This window comes from Anticarsia gemmatalis, chromosome 6 (assembly GCF_050436995.1).
Source record: "Anticarsia gemmatalis isolate Benzon Research Colony breed Stoneville strain chromosome 6, ilAntGemm2 primary, whole genome shotgun sequence".
Taxonomy (NCBI): Eukaryota; Metazoa; Arthropoda; class Insecta; order Lepidoptera; family Erebidae; genus Anticarsia; species Anticarsia gemmatalis.
The window spans coordinates 12,733,087-12,751,934 of record NC_134750.1 but is presented as its reverse complement, the minus strand read 5'-3'; the positions used below and the strand labels follow the sequence as shown (position 1 = coordinate 12,751,934).

At 35.4% G+C, this 18,848-nt stretch overlaps 2 protein-coding genes across 4 annotated transcripts in view; one reads left to right on the top strand and one right to left on the bottom strand.

Annotated features, from left to right (window-relative positions):
* The window catches only part of LOC142973788 (terminal nucleotidyltransferase 5C-like), a 249,171-nt gene that overhangs the window by 105,445 nt on the left and 124,878 nt on the right, over positions 1–18,848 (top strand). The gene's annotated exons all lie outside the window — the stretch shown is intronic.
* On the bottom strand, positions 4,732–11,319 carry LOC142973811 (uncharacterized). The gene is made up of 3 exons (XM_076115832.1): positions 10,640–11,319; positions 5,718–10,601; positions 4,732–4,788 (listed from the first exon to the last, which is right to left on the bottom strand). The coding sequence occupies exons 2-3, from the start codon at positions 9,345–9,347 to the stop codon at positions 4,732–4,734; spliced, it is 3,687 nt and encodes a 1,228-aa protein (XP_075971947.1). The 5' UTR covers positions 9,348–10,601; positions 10,640–11,319.

The window sequence follows — 18,848 nt, the reverse complement described above, 5'->3', positions numbered from 1 at the left end:
TGACTGTGGGACTTCTTCCGAACATTTTCGTTTGAAAGGTTCAGTGACCTCGGTATATTGAGATAGAAAACACTAAGGGGTGCTTTTCCGCTTAACAATACGATGGCGACTCGTTTATGTCTTCCAAGAATAAATGTTTTTTGTGATCTACATACAACTATTTCGAGTTTACCTGTAAATGTTTCCAGCGCTTTGGTATCTGAAAATATCTATGAATTAAGAATTCTTCACTATGTCATTGATGACAAAATTTTTAACGGTTTAATAAACACCTTAACAAAAATCTATTAACATCAAATAGACACCTATTTTCAACATCTTTTCCTTATTTCTTCCTACATTTTACATCACAGAACCCTAACAAAGTCACACAGTGTGCCCTACTGATAAATAATAAAAGCGTAGATATGAACGTTGTGTATTATCACGGCAAGGGACCGGCCAGTAACTTGCACTTAATATAGCCGAGATATCCCTTTGTTTGACCCACAATAAGGACATCGTAAATACAAGGGGGTCGGATTTGTTATTGAATAAGGTTCGTGTGATAATTTGTGATGGTGTATATTGTGTTGCGCAGTCATGTGGTTAGTTTGCTTTACTGATATTAGACCGATGACCAGATCGATCTATTTGTTTTTTGGTCCTTTAAATAGAGACTAAATAGATTAATCGACTTGGTATAACATAGATCTCACAACTTTTTACGGCAGAGAGACTGAGCTGCGAGACTTGAGGTTTTATTACAGGATGTTTTTGATGGCTAGTTTTTGTTTTGGCAATGTTGTTCTCAAAGATCTTACAAATCTGACTTTATAAAACTACTATAGTTGAATTAATAAAGTAAACTTTCACGGAAGAGATAACAATTAGTTAATTCTCTTAACCAATTTAAGTGTCTATGTTTTATATTGAAAGCAGGTAAACATTTTTTAATAAAAATACGGTCGCACATTGATTTACTGTGTGCCTCATTCTATGACATTCGCTCCTATTTTTCTATAAAATATTGATTCTGTTTCCACCTTCATTGAAAACTTTGTACAAGTCCCTCTCAACTTTCACTGACTAAATTACCTTAATATGCAATAAAACAATTTAGTCACTTAGATTCCCGAATCCGTTACTGGAAATTAACATCCCACGAATTTCACAGGGCTCACAATTCCCAAGTATTTGAAATACTTTAATACGCGCCCGTCAGCCCTCGAACAACAAATTTAGTTAGAGCCGTTTTAAACCCTCCCTAATTCCTATTATTCAAATTTAGCTTTGTTTTATATACATTTAAATGAATTCTTTATACTTCAACACTTGAGTCCTTTGGATTTAAATCATGTAAAGACTGAATGTGACGTCATCATGTTCAGGACAGGCTTACAGATATTCTGAAATGATGATCTGTAGCGTGACTTCGTCTGGTAACTTGCTCTTTTCATTTAAGATTATTTGTTTAAATAAGTCTTGCGAAATATCTTAGGAGCGCTGATTAGTTTATATCTGAAAATGGTAGTCAATAGTCAAATTGGATACTTTGAGAGGATTCAAGCGGAGTGTGAAGGTTTGCTTGTGACCAGAGCTACGCGGGTCAGCTAGTGCTGTATATTAACTTAAGTAACCGCAAAATATTTTAAATATTCTACCAATTTGTTGAACTTTTGTCCAACTAAATAAATATAATAATCCAGTACACTAACAACGTGCTACATGACTGAAAACCAGTTACAGTGTTGTGAAAATAAATGGAAAAATCTACATAATTGGAAACCTGTATCCAATCAGAGGCGTGTGAGTATAAAACTAAATTTGTATGAAGCCTCGCTGTTTTGTATCAAAGTATTTGAGGTATATTGTAGTAGTAATTTCAGTTTGTAATTTCGGGTAGTTAATCTGTCCCGTTAGTTGACTGTTTTCAAATACTATTTGTTTTGTAAATGGCTTTTTTATGAAGAATTACAAGAAGAGAAGCAATTTCGAACTATTATATATTATCTTCCCTTTTAATACTATGCACTATTGAGATCTATCAACTCGCTGTAGATAATTTTATGTCACCATCTTGCGTTTTTCATAAAGATGTCTTGATATAACAACTTCAAAAAAGAAAGGTTCTATGTTTCACTTATACCCTATCAAGTAATTTAACATGTAGCACGATTCTTTACAGTTGGTACTGCCCAGTATCGAGTTTGACATTTAGAATGTACTACCAAATTTATAGTTCCTACGACGCCCGTCAGAGGCGCTGATCAGACTTTCATACGAAATTTCTCGATACCTAGCCGGTTGTCGGTAGTCGATAGTTGTACAGAACTGCGCTAATGGACACTTGATATAAAGGTAATATCGACAGCAACTACGCATAAGGTCGTATACAAAATAAGGCAAGTTTACAGTACGGGCGTTTAAAGTTTACTTTTGTCATAACTTAAAAAAGTGAAAGAAATTTTCATTATAATGACGCTTATAATTAGTGGTACCCACATATCATCTTTATACAAACAGCATTGATAGAAAATGAATTGTAATTAATGTAAAAATACTGAAATTATATACTTACGACTATATGCGTAGGGATGCAAGTATTATATTATAGAGTTACGACGAGTTACGACGATATGCGTAGACCAAAATTGTCTTACCTTCAAGTTACGTCGGGTTAACTACCTTATGCGTGGCTAGAAATTAACATACCGGAAAGATGCAAATTTTTACGACGTTAGTCGTGGTACTTAAACATATTAAAAAAATCATTTTTTTATTGTTTCAAATCAACTTTATTATTAATTCACAATTACTAACCGAAATTTGAGGGTAAGTCATAATATTAAGTTTTAGACCTGATTTATAATTTGAGGTAGATAACTTTAACATTGAATAAAATAAACAGCCAAAGGAATCCTAAGTATTATTATATTATATCATACAATAAATCACTCGTATCATGGTTATAAAAGATAAAAATATTTTTTGGACGACAACTTTAAGCAATTTTCCACTAACATAAAAATAACAGTTTTGCTTAAAATATAATCAGTCTTTAATTATTATTTAGTTTGGACTTATCGAATAATCAGTCAAAATTATGCCTTCAGCTTTATTTGCACTCAGTGCTTTACAATGAAAATTCAAAAAATGATTTAAATTATGTTAACATTACCAGGGTATAGATTTATATGACCTTCTAAAGATCGTTATAACCTCAAAAGATATGTTTACCAAATGCTGTAATGGCGTCTCGATCAAGCAGCACTCAGAGTTGGTTACATCTGCTCTAGCGGCTTAAGCTGTACAAAGGCTCTAGTGTTTGCAGTTGTAGACTTCAAGGTTTTGCAGTTGTGGTATAGGAGTGCTTCAATATCACTGTTTTGGTCGCATCCTAGCGTTTTACTTGTAATTTTAGGGGTCAGTTTTGATATTAAAATAGTTTGATAGTCAATTCATAGTATAATTCTTTGAAAACAGTTGACAGACTGAACCACCACTTCACCTAATGTAAATATTAAATATAATAACTTTGAGCTCTATTATAAAGGTATATTACTAGGTTATAGATGTATACTTACAAGAGCGATAGTTCATGCTATTAAAACGCCTTGGGTGCTTTAACATAATTCTGTAATCCCCATGGCTGTAAAAATGTTTCGAATGATACCTTCTACATTTATTTGCCAAGTACAAAAGCCATATAAATATCTGATATAACGCTCAAGGTGCTATTAAAGACCTACGCAACTCTTTTATAGATGAGTAATACACTAGCCCTGAAAAAATCTGTTATATAACCTAGGGCATTACAAAAAGCTTAGTTACGCTCTTGAGCGCTATAGAAGCAACGCATAACTCCGTTTAAACCCCTTTATCTCCTAAAGTACCCTTATACATTTAACGGTGTTATAGAAGACTCCATTAACTCTATTATACTTCCTTAGGCTGTCTAGCGACGCATGTTACATACTCATATATACACTATAAGTCATCTGGTGCCTACTAAACGGCTACTGTCCCGCTTAGCTGTTAAAGGGTTTTTTAAATAGCTACCATACAACTTATAGAAAATTGTACAGCATTTGAACGACTCTTATGTAACTATCAAGCTGTATAACGACTGTATAAGCAGCTTGTGTGCTAGTTGGGTTGTATTATATCTTGAACTGAGCGAGTATTATGTAAATCATTTAATGCCAATCGTACTTCTTGAGAACTTTTCCTGGCATCATTACAATTACCGCTCCTTGTTAGCGATATCTCGACCATTTGATTGACTTGTACAAATTCCAATTATGACCGGATTCACCTTAGACAGGTTCTAAAAAATAATAATAACAATTCAATAACCACTACAGCAAATAAAAATGGTTCAAAATATTAAATTTATTCATAATTTTAGCAAATACATAATGTCATAAAGTCTTATTTAATATATAGTTCGATTCATAACGTCGTATGTTCTAGATACGACTATTGTTACTGAGATTTGGTTATTTCATACTTTGCTACTTACACTCGAAAAGCCTACAACACCCTCCGTATCCAATATAACAATGCGTTTAGAGTGCTGTTGGGGCTACCCCGCTTCTGTAGTGCATCAGGGATGTTCGCAGAAGCTAGTGTGGACTGTTTCCACACCATTATGCGGAAGCGGTGTGCATCCTTGGTGCGCAGGGTGCGGGCTAGCTCTAACGGCATTCTAGCCATGATTAGTGAGAGGCTAGATTGCAGGTACATGGGTCACTGCTGTGCCATCTCCCATGGCATGGCGAGGCGGTGATTATTGTACCTTATTATCTAAGTATTTTAAATGCAAAATTTGTATTTACTAACATAGGATAAGTTATATGTATTACTAACAACTGTGAGTCTAAAGGTTACTCGAATAAATGAATATTATTATTATTTTTGTATATTTATATTATTCTCGGTTGCCCGGTTTGACTGACGGCACGGGCCTAAGCCAAGTGTTCGTCAGTAGAATTATTATTTTGGAGCATAACTTGTGAGTGTAGTGTCGTTGCATGCGTGTGCGTGTGTGAAAGAATGTTTGCGTGTGTGTTGTGTGTTAAATGTTCATGAGTACTGTCTGAATCCACTTGTAAGAATTTTCTTACAATTCTGCACGTGTTTAAAATTACGGCTTTTTGCAGAAGCTGGTAGGTGCTTTCTGGCAGGTTTAGGGTTTTGAGGGATTGTTTCAGCTGCTGCGGTATAACACCTGTTGTGGAGAGCACAATCGGCACAATCGTCACCTTTTTTAAGTGCCAAAGTCGGGTAATTTCCTCTTTAAGCTCTGTATATTTAGACAGTTTCTCAGCTATTGTGGTTTGCAGATTATGTGTATTGGGTATGGCGATATCTATAAGGTATCCGGTTTGATTTGTTTTATTTATTATTGTTATGTCTGGTCTGTTAAAATGGATGGTACGATCTGTGAGGATGGCACGGTCAAAATATAATTTTGTTGTATGATTTTCCAATACAGTTTCAGGGCTATATTTGTAGTATGGTGCGATGGAGTCGATAAGTTGGTGTTTGTGTGCTAGTTTTTGGTGAATGATGTTTGCAACTTGGTCGTGACGGTGTTTATAATCCGTTTGGGCTATAGATTTGCACGCACCTGTTATGTGTTGGATGGTTTCTGGGAGACTATTGCATTTTCGACAGGTATCATTTGCTAGGTTCTTTATAATATACCTTCTGTAATTTCTGGTTTCAATTACCTGATCTTGAATGGCAATCATGAACCCTTCAGTCTCTGGGAAGAGTTCGCCTCGATTTAGCCATGCGTTCGACGCCTCTTTGTCGACATTTGGTTGGCATAAATCTTGGCGATGTCTTCCGTGCAGAGACTTCTGGGTCCATTCGGCAAGTTTAGTTTTGTCATCTACTAAATTTTCGTTTTTTTGTACTGTAGTATCTTTGAGGTTTAGGGGTGTTAATTGCTGGTCGTTTAATGCTATTAATTTGTGGATGGTCGAGGATTCGGATTTATTAAAAAAGTATTGTCTGAGTGTAGTGATCTGTCGATTGTGCAAGTTGGTGATGTCAATGATGCCACGGCCTCCCTCTTTTCTGGCTAAGGTTAGTCTTTGTAAGCAGGATCTAGGATGATTTTTTCGGAACTTTGTCATTGTAGTGTTGATTTTTCGTTGTAAGTTTCTCAGGTCTGTTTTGGTCCAGTTGATTACGCCGAAAGAATATGTCAATATAGGTATTGCAAAAGTGTTGATAGCTTTGATTGTGTTACGTGAGTAAAGTTGTGTTTTAAGGATAGTGTTTAACCTGTGCTGAAATTGTTGTGTTAATTTTTGTTTAGTGTCCTTGTAGTGTATAAGTTTTGATTGGATGTAACCTAAATATTTGTATGAATCTCCCTCGTCTAGCGAATCTATTATGTCTCCTGAGTCTAAGGTGTATTGGTGTTGATAGTTGTGTCCTGCCATTATTGAGTTTACTTTACATTTATCGATGCCAAATTCCATTTTAACGTCGTTTGTAAATTCTTCGGTGAGACTTGCTAGTTCTTCAAGCTGGTTTTCACTTCGGGCGTATAACTTGATATCATCCATGTATAGAAGATGATTCAGGACGCTACGTTCAATATCAGTATGCTGATCATTCCCTGCGGATTTTAGGGGGTAGCCCATTGCTGTGGAATTTAGGATGCTAGACAAGGGGTTAAGGGCCAGGCAAAACCACAACGGGCTAAGCGCGTCACCTTGGAATATGCCCCTTTGAATTTGGATTGGGTCAGTCTCTATAACTTCAGTCGGTGATGAGAGTTTCAGTATTGTAGTCCAGTTAATCATGGCGGATTTAAGGAAGTTTACTATTGTAGGGTGAATTTTGTAAATATTTAAAACCTCTATTAGCCAGGAGTGGGGAACTGAGTCATATGCTTTTTTGTAGTCTATGTACATTGTAAACAGATCTGATTTAGTTCTCTGAACCTGTCTGAGAATAACTGAGTCAATAATTAACTGCTCCTTACAACCCTGGCTAAATTTTCTACATCCTTTCTGTTGTTCTGCTAAGATGTTGTTAGCGTCAATGTGTTGATATATAAGATCAGATAGGCAGGCTGTAACTATTTTATATAATGTCTGCAGGCAAGTTATGGGCCGATATTTAGCAGGGTTAGTAAGGTCATTTGTATCTTTTGGTATCATAAACGTTTTGCCTGATGTTAAATAAGTTGGTAATGAATTAGGGTTGAGGATAAAATTATTTATATGATTGTGTAAATAGCCGTGAATAGATGAAAATTTTTTGTACCAGTAACTATGAATGTAATCTGACCCTGGCGCTTTCCAATTGTGTAAATGTTTAAGTACTTTATGGAAGGTGTCAACAGGAATGTGTTCAAAAGCCATTGTTTGTAAGTGCGTAGAGTTGTGGTTTTTTTCCGCTCGTATCCATTCTGCTTGAGTGTTATGTTGAACTGGGTTCTGCCAAATACTTGCCCAGAAATTTGTTAAAACGTCTTTGTCAGGGGTAGTAGTCTGTTGGTCATTTGTGTTACTTTCTTGTAAATTACTTGAATGTTGTTTAATTGTGCGGTAAAAAAGTTTCTCATTATGAGCAAATTGGGTATTCTGTTTTTTCCTTAAGTCGCATGCTTTATATCTTTTAAGACGGCCTGATATTACCGCAAGTTTCTGTTTGACAGTGTCTAGTGTGTGTGTAGCTTGTGTGTTTGGTTCTTCGTGGATTGTGTGGATTTTATATGTGTCTGTAATGTGTTTCACCTGTCTAACTATGAACCTACTTCTATTTCCATTTATAAATTGAGTCAGTCTACCTATTTCTATCCTAAGTTTTTCTTGTCTTTTTTCCATTCGTCTTTGCCAGCTCGGTTTATATTCATTTCTAGGCCTTCGTTGACTTTCCCCTGGTTGGAGTGTTATTTTTGATCCATTTACTTTAGCCGCGGTCCAAGCCGCGCTATATATAATAGTCTGTAAAGTAGGAAAATCTGTATTTGTGTTGGTGTTTTCAGGGAGAATAACTTTGTTCAGGTAGTCAACTATTTCAGCAAAAGATTTTGATGGTTTTTGTTTGGGTATGTAAGTTCTTTCAGTTGGATCTGTGTTTCTATAAAATTCGAGAGCTTGTAAGAATATTGTGTCTATTGTTTGATTCCTTTGAGTAATAGTATTAGTATCTGAGTTAACTGTATCTGTTTCTACTAGTTTTGGTGAGTGTATGTTAAATTGATCGTCATCTACGAGGTGGAGGTTAATTGGCATATGATTTGGCAATTCGTTTAAATTTGGGTTATTACTATTTAAATCATTTTTATTTGTTGCACTACCTAAATCTTGATTACATTCGTTCTTATTGATGTTATTGATTCCTAACTCTTTTGCTACGTCTTGTTTAATTATGTTTAGCCTATTATTTGTTATATATTTGTTGTTGACGATTGCTCTCCTCTGATCAGCTATTCTTTGTTCGCTGAGGTGAGCCAGTGATGGAAATTGGTTAATAAATTCGTTGTGTAGTAGTTTTCGGTATGCTGTTTCGTTTGTTCCTAAATTAGTAATGCGGTAGTATGTGCGTATGATCGCCTCGTTTTGTTCATTAGTCCACCTCATTCGAGATTGGTTTGAATTGGTGGGGTTTTGTGTTTGTGATATGGAGAGTTGTGTTGGTGTGGGGTGTTGAGATGTTATCTTTTGTTGTTCGTGAATGTTACTGTGCAATTGCCGTAGCTCAAATTCCACTTCATTGTAAATCCGGTCTATTGTATCTTGTGGTAGTAGTTTATTTCGGACTATTGCTCTGCGTTGGTCTCCTACTCTTTGTCGACTGGCTTGCATGTCAGGAAATTTTTCAGTGAATTTGAGGTGCAGTGGTTCTAGGTAAGTTTTTGTATCAGTGTCGAGTGCGGTTAGTTGAAGGTAAGTGCGCAGTATGAACTGATTCATTTCTGGTGTCCATCGTCTGCGCGTTATTGGTAGGCCCGAGGTGGGTGCAAGTTCACAGTCAGGAATGACATCCTGCACAACACTGTCGGGCGAGCTACTGGTGGACAAGGTAGGTGTTCTTCTTGTCATGTAAGAGGGGCGAGTTGAAGGGATGGAAGAAAATAAAGACGTCTCATCGCCTGAGTCATCGGCTGTCACTTCTACGCCGCGAGCCCGCCTGTTCAGCCCCCGACGATCGGCTGTCGTAGATTTATCGGTGGGAGCCCGCCTGCTCAACTCCTGACCGCCAATGGTTCCCATGCTGTGACACCCAGCACTGGCTCCAGATGTGCCCCGGCGACCCCCGGGAAGCGACCGTAAATTATAAACTTTCTTGCTCATTCTCCATGAAGGGTTTACCTTTAGCCTTGTTAGCCGCATAAGTTTCAATAGTATGCGTGTCCGCCCCCCACGTGGCCTGGTGTTCGGCTCGGACGTAAGGTAGGAATTTAGGGGGCTTATTATTATTATTATTATTATTATAACGACGCATACAGAGGTAAGTATTAGTTGCGACCCCTAACTTTCAGAAATGAACAACGCATAACGTCGTAACTATAATGTTACGACGTTATGCGCGGGACTAGCTTAAAATTATAAATATTAAAAGAACTACTTAAACGTAAGAAAATATCTAATTTAACAACTTTGTATTGCGTTATCATTTAGAGTGTTTCATAATTAAACAATCAAATATCAACCAAAACTTACCGATTCGACGGGATTCATTGGAGGTTATGTTATTATTGTCATTAAGTGCTAATTTAAAAATTCTTGATGATCGTAGGTTGTTCATTTTGATTATATATAATAATAATAGATATTACAACATAAATCACATCAAAGTTCTTATTGTTTACTTATTTACTTAAAATACTTTATCGCACGCGCTGTCAGTGACATACGACCGCGGTAACTGACTGTGATTGGTCAGGCGCGAACCAATAGCGTAACGCATATCGTCGTATATCGAAATGCTACCGTATGCGTGGTAACTTTCAAAATATACGACCATATGCGTTAATGAAACTCGTTAATTAAAAGTAATTTTACTATTCTGATTTCAGGAATCTATTAAACTCATACCCGTAATTACGATAGTATAAAAATTGGATTTTCGATGAAAATAGTGTTCCGACCTTATGCGTGGTTGCTGTCGATATGATGTCAACAGTTTAAAATCGAAACGTGAATAAATGTGCATGAAACAGTCCATACATAAATTGTAGAATAAAACTGATATGTAAACATATTTCCTTTACCTCTATGCACATTCATTCACTTTATCAAGTCTCAAAAGCCATTTTACAAGAGCTCTCCGACTATTACATCACTAAATAACCTAGTTCAACATCATTCGAATCTAAAACCACTCGACGTGAAGTAGAAAGGAACTGAATTTAATATCAACTGAAAACGTTTGATGTAGGTCGCGCACAATTCTCGTCTTTTTAATAGAACCTTCTGAGATGAATTTATTAGAAATGTCTCTTGTATTTTGATCACGATTTCAGATGTTATATTTTCTGTTGGTGTTTATAAATAGTGTGACTAGTATGTACTAGTTAAAGTCCCCATAGTGCTACCTCCTAGGCAAGTGGTTGCGAGTTCGAACCCGAGGCATCACACCAATGACTTGCATGCATGCAAGGTTGCATCACGATTCGTGCAACCTTGCATGTTGAGAGAGTTCTTTAAAACAGATCTTAAAGGTATGCAAAGTCCCCAAACCGCAATAGGCCAGCGTGAACTTAAAGGTGACTGACGGATATAGTGATCTATCAACGCACATCCCAAACCACTGAACGGATTGGGCTGAAATTTTTTTTTTTTTTTTTTTAAAGACAACTCCCGCACTAAGAATTGCTCTTGTGTCGCGGGGACTTTTACAAACATACAAACAACGGACACAAAGCACAACCAGACCCGAAACAATTATTTGTGGATCGCACAAATAATTGCTCCGTGTGGGAATCGAACCCACGACCTCCCGTTGCAGTGGTATCGGCGTGGCGACCTAAACCACTGCGCCACGGAGGCAGAGAGTCATTTGGCTTGCAGGTAGATGTTACAACGGCATCTGCTAAGATACGTTTTAGATCAATTCTACCTAGAAACGGATAAAGTGGGGGATGAAAGTTTGTATGAAAATTCTGTCTCAAGTCACAAACCACGCGGAAAAAATCGTGGTCAAAGCTAGTAAAATATAATTTTCGTGCAATATCTGTTTCTTCTTTACACAACAAACAGTGCACATTACAAAGGTCACTTATAATTCAATATGTTCGTGTAACTTCGCACATGTTCGTGTGTGTTCGGCTCTCGAGAGCTTACTTACCCTCGACCACTAAAGACAAACTATCCGGCTAGAAGCAAATAACCTAACTAGAACCGTAACCGCAGCTAATGTGTCTCGCAACTTTGCTTTGACACTACTATAAGTATTATAGATGTATAGTATGTGTAGTTTGATAACTATAGTTCTAACGAAACTATATTTCGTAAAATGTCAAATAGAAATAATATGTAGTGATCCTTTTATTTTTGCATTAAAAAGTTCTTTCTATCTTTTCTTATTGTATGGTTAGTGGTCAATCTAGTGTTGAAGATGTTCAAGCCGTCCGAAGGCCTTTGACATGGCTTAACGACTGTTATCGTAATTGACAATAACCGGGACCTACTTTTTACCCCCCAAAACACGAAGACGCCCAGTTTAAATCTACCAAAAACTACATTTAACTTAGAAAAAATCGTGGATAGTAAAGACATCGTATTGGTGTTTGCGGCTTTATTGATAAGGCTGTGTTTAGCGTTTTCGTATTGGTGTTGTATGTAGTTTCTATACAACTTAAATTGTCAATAGAACTTGGAACTGTGTGTATAAGGCTTTATTATATAGTTTGTTTCAAACCTTATAGGAGTGGGATAATATTTGTGATATCGTGATTATATTGTTCGCACATCTTTCTTCGAACACGTGAAAGGGTAGCAGTTTAAATAACCATAAATGATTGTAAGAAACAGAGATATTTTTGATAAATTATTATTATTAATTAACTCTGCTCAAATTCTTCTATAAGTGTACATAGCAACAGTTATGTCTAGCCCATGACAAGAAATAATTGACGGGCTGCCAATGAGAATAACGTCATTATAAAGACCACTAGGTAATATAAATGTAAAACAATATCATTTCGAAATTGGAGGCCTACTATTGGGAAAAATAAGATGAAAATTTGTGTTACCAAAAGACCACGCGTCATGCGAGGGCACGTAAAAACCATTCTGATCACTGATCAGTAAAGTAAACAAAGTTGGTCTGTTAATATACGTGTACAAATAAATCAATGCTAAATTTTATATAAAGCGTTCAGTATATTTCCAACCTTTTCTAAGAAGCTTACAATACATGACCATCATCAATTTTTTCGCATCTGTATTGTCTAGAGAGATGCTCATTCAAACTCATTCGCAGAGTAAACGTGTTTATAAACACATAATATAGAATATCATCTCGGGTTATTAATCGTTCGTCTGTGAGATTTTTTCGAAAAACAATAGTAGGCCTCTCAAGCGGTATCGGTATCGGTCGTCATCCCAACACTGTCTATCGGACAACTTGTTGCTAACCAAGCTTTTATTTTGCGACCTTCTTTTTATTTTCGTTGTACATAGTGGTTAGAGGTCAACTTTGTTTTAAAGTTGTTGAGCTTACAAAAAGTATCGAGTGTTTACCTAAAGAATTTTAACAGTACTTTTGATTTTAATTCTCAAATAAACTAAATATAAATTATTTTTAATGGGTTATTTGGGTTTTAGAATATAAAGAATGAACATACAGGTTTACTTTTCAATGTTTTTCCTGAAGAGGAAAACTTCATCGAGTATTTCAACCTCAAAAATGGTTATACAAATCTCAAAGTAGGTATTAAGTACTAGTTACGTACATAGTATCGCGTCTGTTTTACTCGAAGGCTTAGGCAGAGGTATATGAAATACACATACGTTTCGCCACTAACAATCATAGTCCCATATAATGTAGGGCGAGTATTGCCATATTCGCGTTATGCTTATTGAACTCGCAAGTTAATCTGAAAAATATAGCAGTATAGATACCTTCGTTCAAAAATTGAAAACGAGCGATTGAAATTATATGCAAAATTGAATCACAATTTAATTTCAACGTAATGATGCCTCGTGTAGAAATGAGACACGTGTCGATTACCATATTTACCTACTTTTTATAATGAGATATGCGAAATTAGGTACTTGGTAATAATCTGAAATAAATTTACTCAGAAAAAGACGGTATTTTTCCCAAGTTGTGGCATTCATACTGAAAGTTTTTAACCTCATATGATGATTATGGTTATCTTATACTCTCGGTTGTACATTCTCGTTTTCATATTATATGGCAATTCTTTGAACTTTTCTGCAAATAGCTTCTGATTTGCAACTCTTTCCGCGTGAAAAGATTTTCCGTGGCAAAAAGCATCCTATGTCCTAATATTAGTTATAAGCTATCTGTGTTTTATATACAGGAAGTTAATAACTTTTCACACATAGTTCAATAAAATACGGTCATTTCGCGACAGAATAACAAACATACATATATCTATAGGATGAGTTTTGAATTCCAAATTATCGTTATTTTATTAACGTTAAGATTATATCATAAAATATATTATCTTCGAAAATACTTATTTTTCCAATATTTAATCAGATTGCTGAGCTGACCATCTGTTTTTTATATTTTTCCGCTAAGTAACAAACACAACCAACTTGTGCACATAAAGCATTCAACAGAAGCGCACGCAAAATCGATAAATAATCATAATAACGTAGATTTATTTAAAGACAAACATTTGTGCAAATGTTTGCAGAGAATTGCGCATGTTGGTTCAAAAGGTGGTTATTTTCTTAACAATATATCCAATGAAGTATTTTTCTATTTGTGTTTCTTAGTATTTGCTGAAAGAATACTTTCTATTAATGTGGTAAAGGTGAATGCTATTTGCTAGAATCTTTGCAACTAAAGTGTGTTCAGGAGCGCGATTCTCTACAGCCGGTTTCAAGTACCAAGAGTTTGACATTTAATTCTTATGCACTGCAAAAAATGTTCTGACGGCCTCCGCTAGAGGCGCTGATCAGGTTTTGATTTAAGATTTCTTGATAGCTAGCCGATTGCCGACTGTCGATAGTAGTAGAGAATCGCGTTACTGATCGTAATAGTAGTAGCTATGGCTTTTAAATTTATTAAGAAAGTTGAACCGAACAAAAACATTTCCGGCGCTGAATTTAACGATTAAACGATAGATGTGTATGCGACGATATGATAAGAAATGCTTTTAAACGGCTGCGCAACACAAACGACTGTGATGGACTTACAATAATATCTATTTTTTTTTATTACAACTATTTTCACTTTTTGTGACGAATAGTTTTGTATGGTCGGAAAGATTATGTTATTCTATGCCCCATTAAAGAACACATCTTGTATAAATATCTCGCACGAGGAAAAAAATGAATCTTCATATAAAATAACAAGCCTTGCCTTCTCAACCCACTTCACGTTAATCACCATAAGAACCTAAACCATTGATCTGAAAGCCACTTGTATCATCAAATAACCATAATCCCGCGTTCCTCTCTCATTTGCACCGTGACGTCAGAACAACATTCGTACGTCATTGAAGTCAAGTGATGACGTCATCGCTGATAACCAATTGGCGGTAGCGCCTACGCGGTGATAGGAAATTGTTATTGAAAGTAGAATAATAACATGGGGTTTTAATTACTGGGTTTATTTTATACGCTGTTTTATCAGTGACGAGAGGCTGAAGTATCCCACGCAAGTGATTGAATGTTCAAAACAAAGGCAATAAACTAGTGTCTTTTCAAAGTTTGTGTATTATTGTTACTTATTCTAAAGGTTAAGTAAAACTTCATTTACTTGTGTAATAGTCTGTACATTGGATTTGGTAAGCATGGTGAAGAGGCTTAGCATCTCGCCCATTCTGGGAGACCATATTTGATTGACAAGCACAAGAAGCTATTTTGATATTTTGACTCTACTTTACTTTGTCTAGTTGCCATAATGCAAGCTCTATTTAGTTTGGGATCAGTTGACTACGGAAAAATATTTGTCGGGTTCGCTTAATCGATGACTGCGTGTGAGTGGTTCAAAGACATAAACATAACCTCAAAAGCCCCGTCATCCAATATTCTCAAACGTTTAAGTTAACAATTGACACATTTCCATGGAAAACTCCGGTTATCAACGATAAATTGAGATCAATGCCCCATGATGTCGCTTCGTTGTCACCAAGATGTGTCACGATTGCAAATGGCGGCGGCCAGGCGCCGACTAGTCGCACCCTTGATTATAGGCTACGCGGGAACAACGATAATTAAGTCTGTATAACACTCTGTATCTTAGGGTGTTTTGAATGTGGTTATTTTGATTTTATCAAGGTTTTTTATGGTACTTGTTGCTTTACGTAGAGGTATTTTTGGGTAGAGGTAGTTATGTAATTTTTTTTCATCTTTGAGTAACAAATATTTTTCAGCTGGCTAGATCATATTTAGTATTCATCAGTGTATGCGACTGATTAAGGAATTCCGATCTCGAGTCCTGGTTGTGATATTACTTTAGATGATACGATGGATATGGTTGGATACTTAAAGGATCCTTGCCAATCCAAATCGGTTCAGCCATTTTCAAGAGAAAGAAAACAAGCTTTCATTTATATATTTATTGGGACACAAATATCCACGACAATCTATGCAATGTGCCATCCGATCATCATTCAAATTACTTGATACATACAGGGTGTATAATTATCTAAAGCGTTTATTATACAGCGTGTTACAATATTCAAGGGAGACTGTATGTGATTTTAAGCCTGAATGCTTATAATTGATGTGCTAGATTGTCGGCGCCAAATAATCGTCGCCGGTAATGGATGGACGAATAAATTATATTGAGCTTAAGGCTTCGTTTTAACTACAGTGATGACGGTTAAAGTAAAAAGTTTTATATGCTTCATACAAATTGATTAAAATGATGACTGGACTTATAAACATATTAATTTAATAGTCCTGTTGTCCGAGGTAGTGCATGCTACTGCAGATCGACAGGTCGAGGGTTCGACTTTGATTTTTTTTAAATATTCTAGTTAGTTGCCCTAGATTACTTAAGAGTAATATAATCGTTAATTTTATAATTAAAAATACCCCTATATTTCATATAAGATCCCATGATCTTTTTGTCAAATAAAAGTATTTTTATACACAAAACGGTCCCATGACCAACCATACATTTCCATTTTTTTAAATGAGAGTAATTTGGTATTCTTACCTTAGAATTTCCAATTCTTATATGAAACTGCAACCTGCTAGCATGGTCTTATGTAGAGAGTATGTATATAATTCAGAGAGCGTTAACAACCACGTTTCGGTTTCGTAATATTTTCCTCTGTCCCAAAGAAAATAATATCAATCGATAGATATAAGTACAATTTTTACCAAAAGCCTTTATGTTATCAGGGAAGCGCCTTAATTCTTCGAAAGTGACCTCGACGGATAATTGTCTGTCAACTTGTTTCTTGTTCAATGTCCGCCATGTTGGTTCACTGTTCACTCGGCTTCAATTTGGAAGAATGAGGATGACACGTGGGAGATTTAAATGCAGGAAAACCTGTTTTATTTGCTCAGTTATTTTCTTTGAACAGTATGGGGTTGGAAACTTGTTTACGTAATAGTACGTACATACAAACGTAAAATGACGCTTTCTTCCCATAGAAGTATGCAGAGACCAGTGAACACCACTTGGTATGATCCTTACAAACTTTACTTCATTCACATTGATACAATCAAGTCATACATGATGTTATGACAGTAAAGAAATAGTATTGTATATTTATAATAATGAACTCTTTATTGGCCCAACATTTGGTAATGGATATGAGAAATTAGAGAGAGCTCAAGTTTTTTATGAGTTTGCAAACTATATTCATTTAGGCATAATATGAGGTTTTCTCGCAAAGAATCCTCCGCTTGTAAAACGTCCTTGCCGCCTAGATTTTGTACTCTCGCCTAAATAGCATTTAAATTGAATGCTTTTAACATCCACAATCATTAGGAACTATCTTTAGAACGCTTCGAATTCTTATAAGCAGATCGATACTTAGAAATTGTAACATTATGTTAATTGATTCCAATAAATTAACTATGAGGTGTTTGTTTGTGCACTTTTTGTGGCGTAATTAAGTTGAAGTAATTCAAGTAAAAACTAACAGAATATAATATTAATGCATACTTAGAATGATCGATTTTTTTATATTGTTTTATAAAACGTAGCAAAATATTTAAGCTATGTCTAATAATAATGAGAGTGCGAATAGAGATAATTAGTATAATGCTCGTAGGTTTGTGTGTTTTACTCCCTCCTTCCGGGAGGAGCCCGTTACCCAGTATTGGGATATATACATGGAACAAGTATGACGTGTGTAATACACCAATATTTTTTTCGGAGAAGTTGTACTTGATGTCCGATGAGATGATTTTCACAAGGATGCTCTATTCCTAATACGGTAGTTGTCTTTTTAAAAGTCCGTTGTCTTTATTATTATCTTGACCTGAATCCAAAGACGATTATTATCCAATAACAAGTTGATCAATAAAAAAGCACATTAATCCATCCATTAGTTCGCTCAGCCGCCGCGGGAGGGCGCTAATAAAAATTAAGTGGTTCCGTATAATATAGCCGCTGTTTTTTAGTATAATGGATCTCTGTTCTGTTACTAACCGGGTTTGTAGTAAGATTAATAGCTTTTTAGGGTATCTAGGTGATGTCAGCATGATATTAAGGAAATTTAGGTGAAAATTGTTAGGTAATATTTATCGTAATAGAGTTTACGGAGGTTTTATAAAGATTTAGATACTGCTACTAATTTTAATAAGTTTTAAAGTTTAGAAGTTTTAATTATTTGTTTTACTAGAATGGCACATTAAAAATATCCAACAATTTGTTTTGTGCTTACCTGTCACTAAACGCTCGGACTTAACTTTAGCGTAAACATTTCATAAATAGATGGCCACTTTGTAGCGTCAGTACTTTAGTGAGCACGATAAAATTCAATGCCGGTAGTTGAGAAAGGCTAACTTTACTCTAGATAAACCAGTAATCTTACAATTAATAAATAAACTATGAATAAGCAGAGCCTTAAGTCTATAAATAGCAGAAAAACTAATATCACTTAAAGCATTAAAATGGCGGTATATTTTTTACCTCGGTTCATTATAAATAAACTGTGTGATTGCTTTTAATAATTATCAAGTTATAATTGCGCTGAATGTAATAACGATTTAAAAAGTAATTGATAATAATACTTTAAGTCCAGTATGAGCGATGAAATAACTTTTACAGCTTGAAAATAGCATTGCTTTTGCTATATTTGTCAGATGTAGTCACTAGCTTACGCTCACGGTTGCTAAATGACCCGTATTATTTATCTATAAATATTTTTTATTTATGCTAGTAGCCCATGTATATGTGTCTTTAAGGCTTCAACTATTTTATGTCATAGCTATTTCTGTTTGTAGCTTGGACGTAAAAGTGGAATAGACAGACAAAACAAACTTACACACTATTCTTATATCACGTTAATAACATGAACTGATGAATATAAAAACAAACTCTGAAAGCGTTATGTTTGTTAAGTCTGTCTATATTTATTTACAGAGAGACTATTGCAGTCATGGTATTAGTATAAATGTTATTATCCAGGAAAAAATCACAAAAATAATTCCTAGTCAGAAAACTGAATATTTTTCCGCATTCCGTGTCACACTCGGTGTTTACACAGTCACCCGATATTT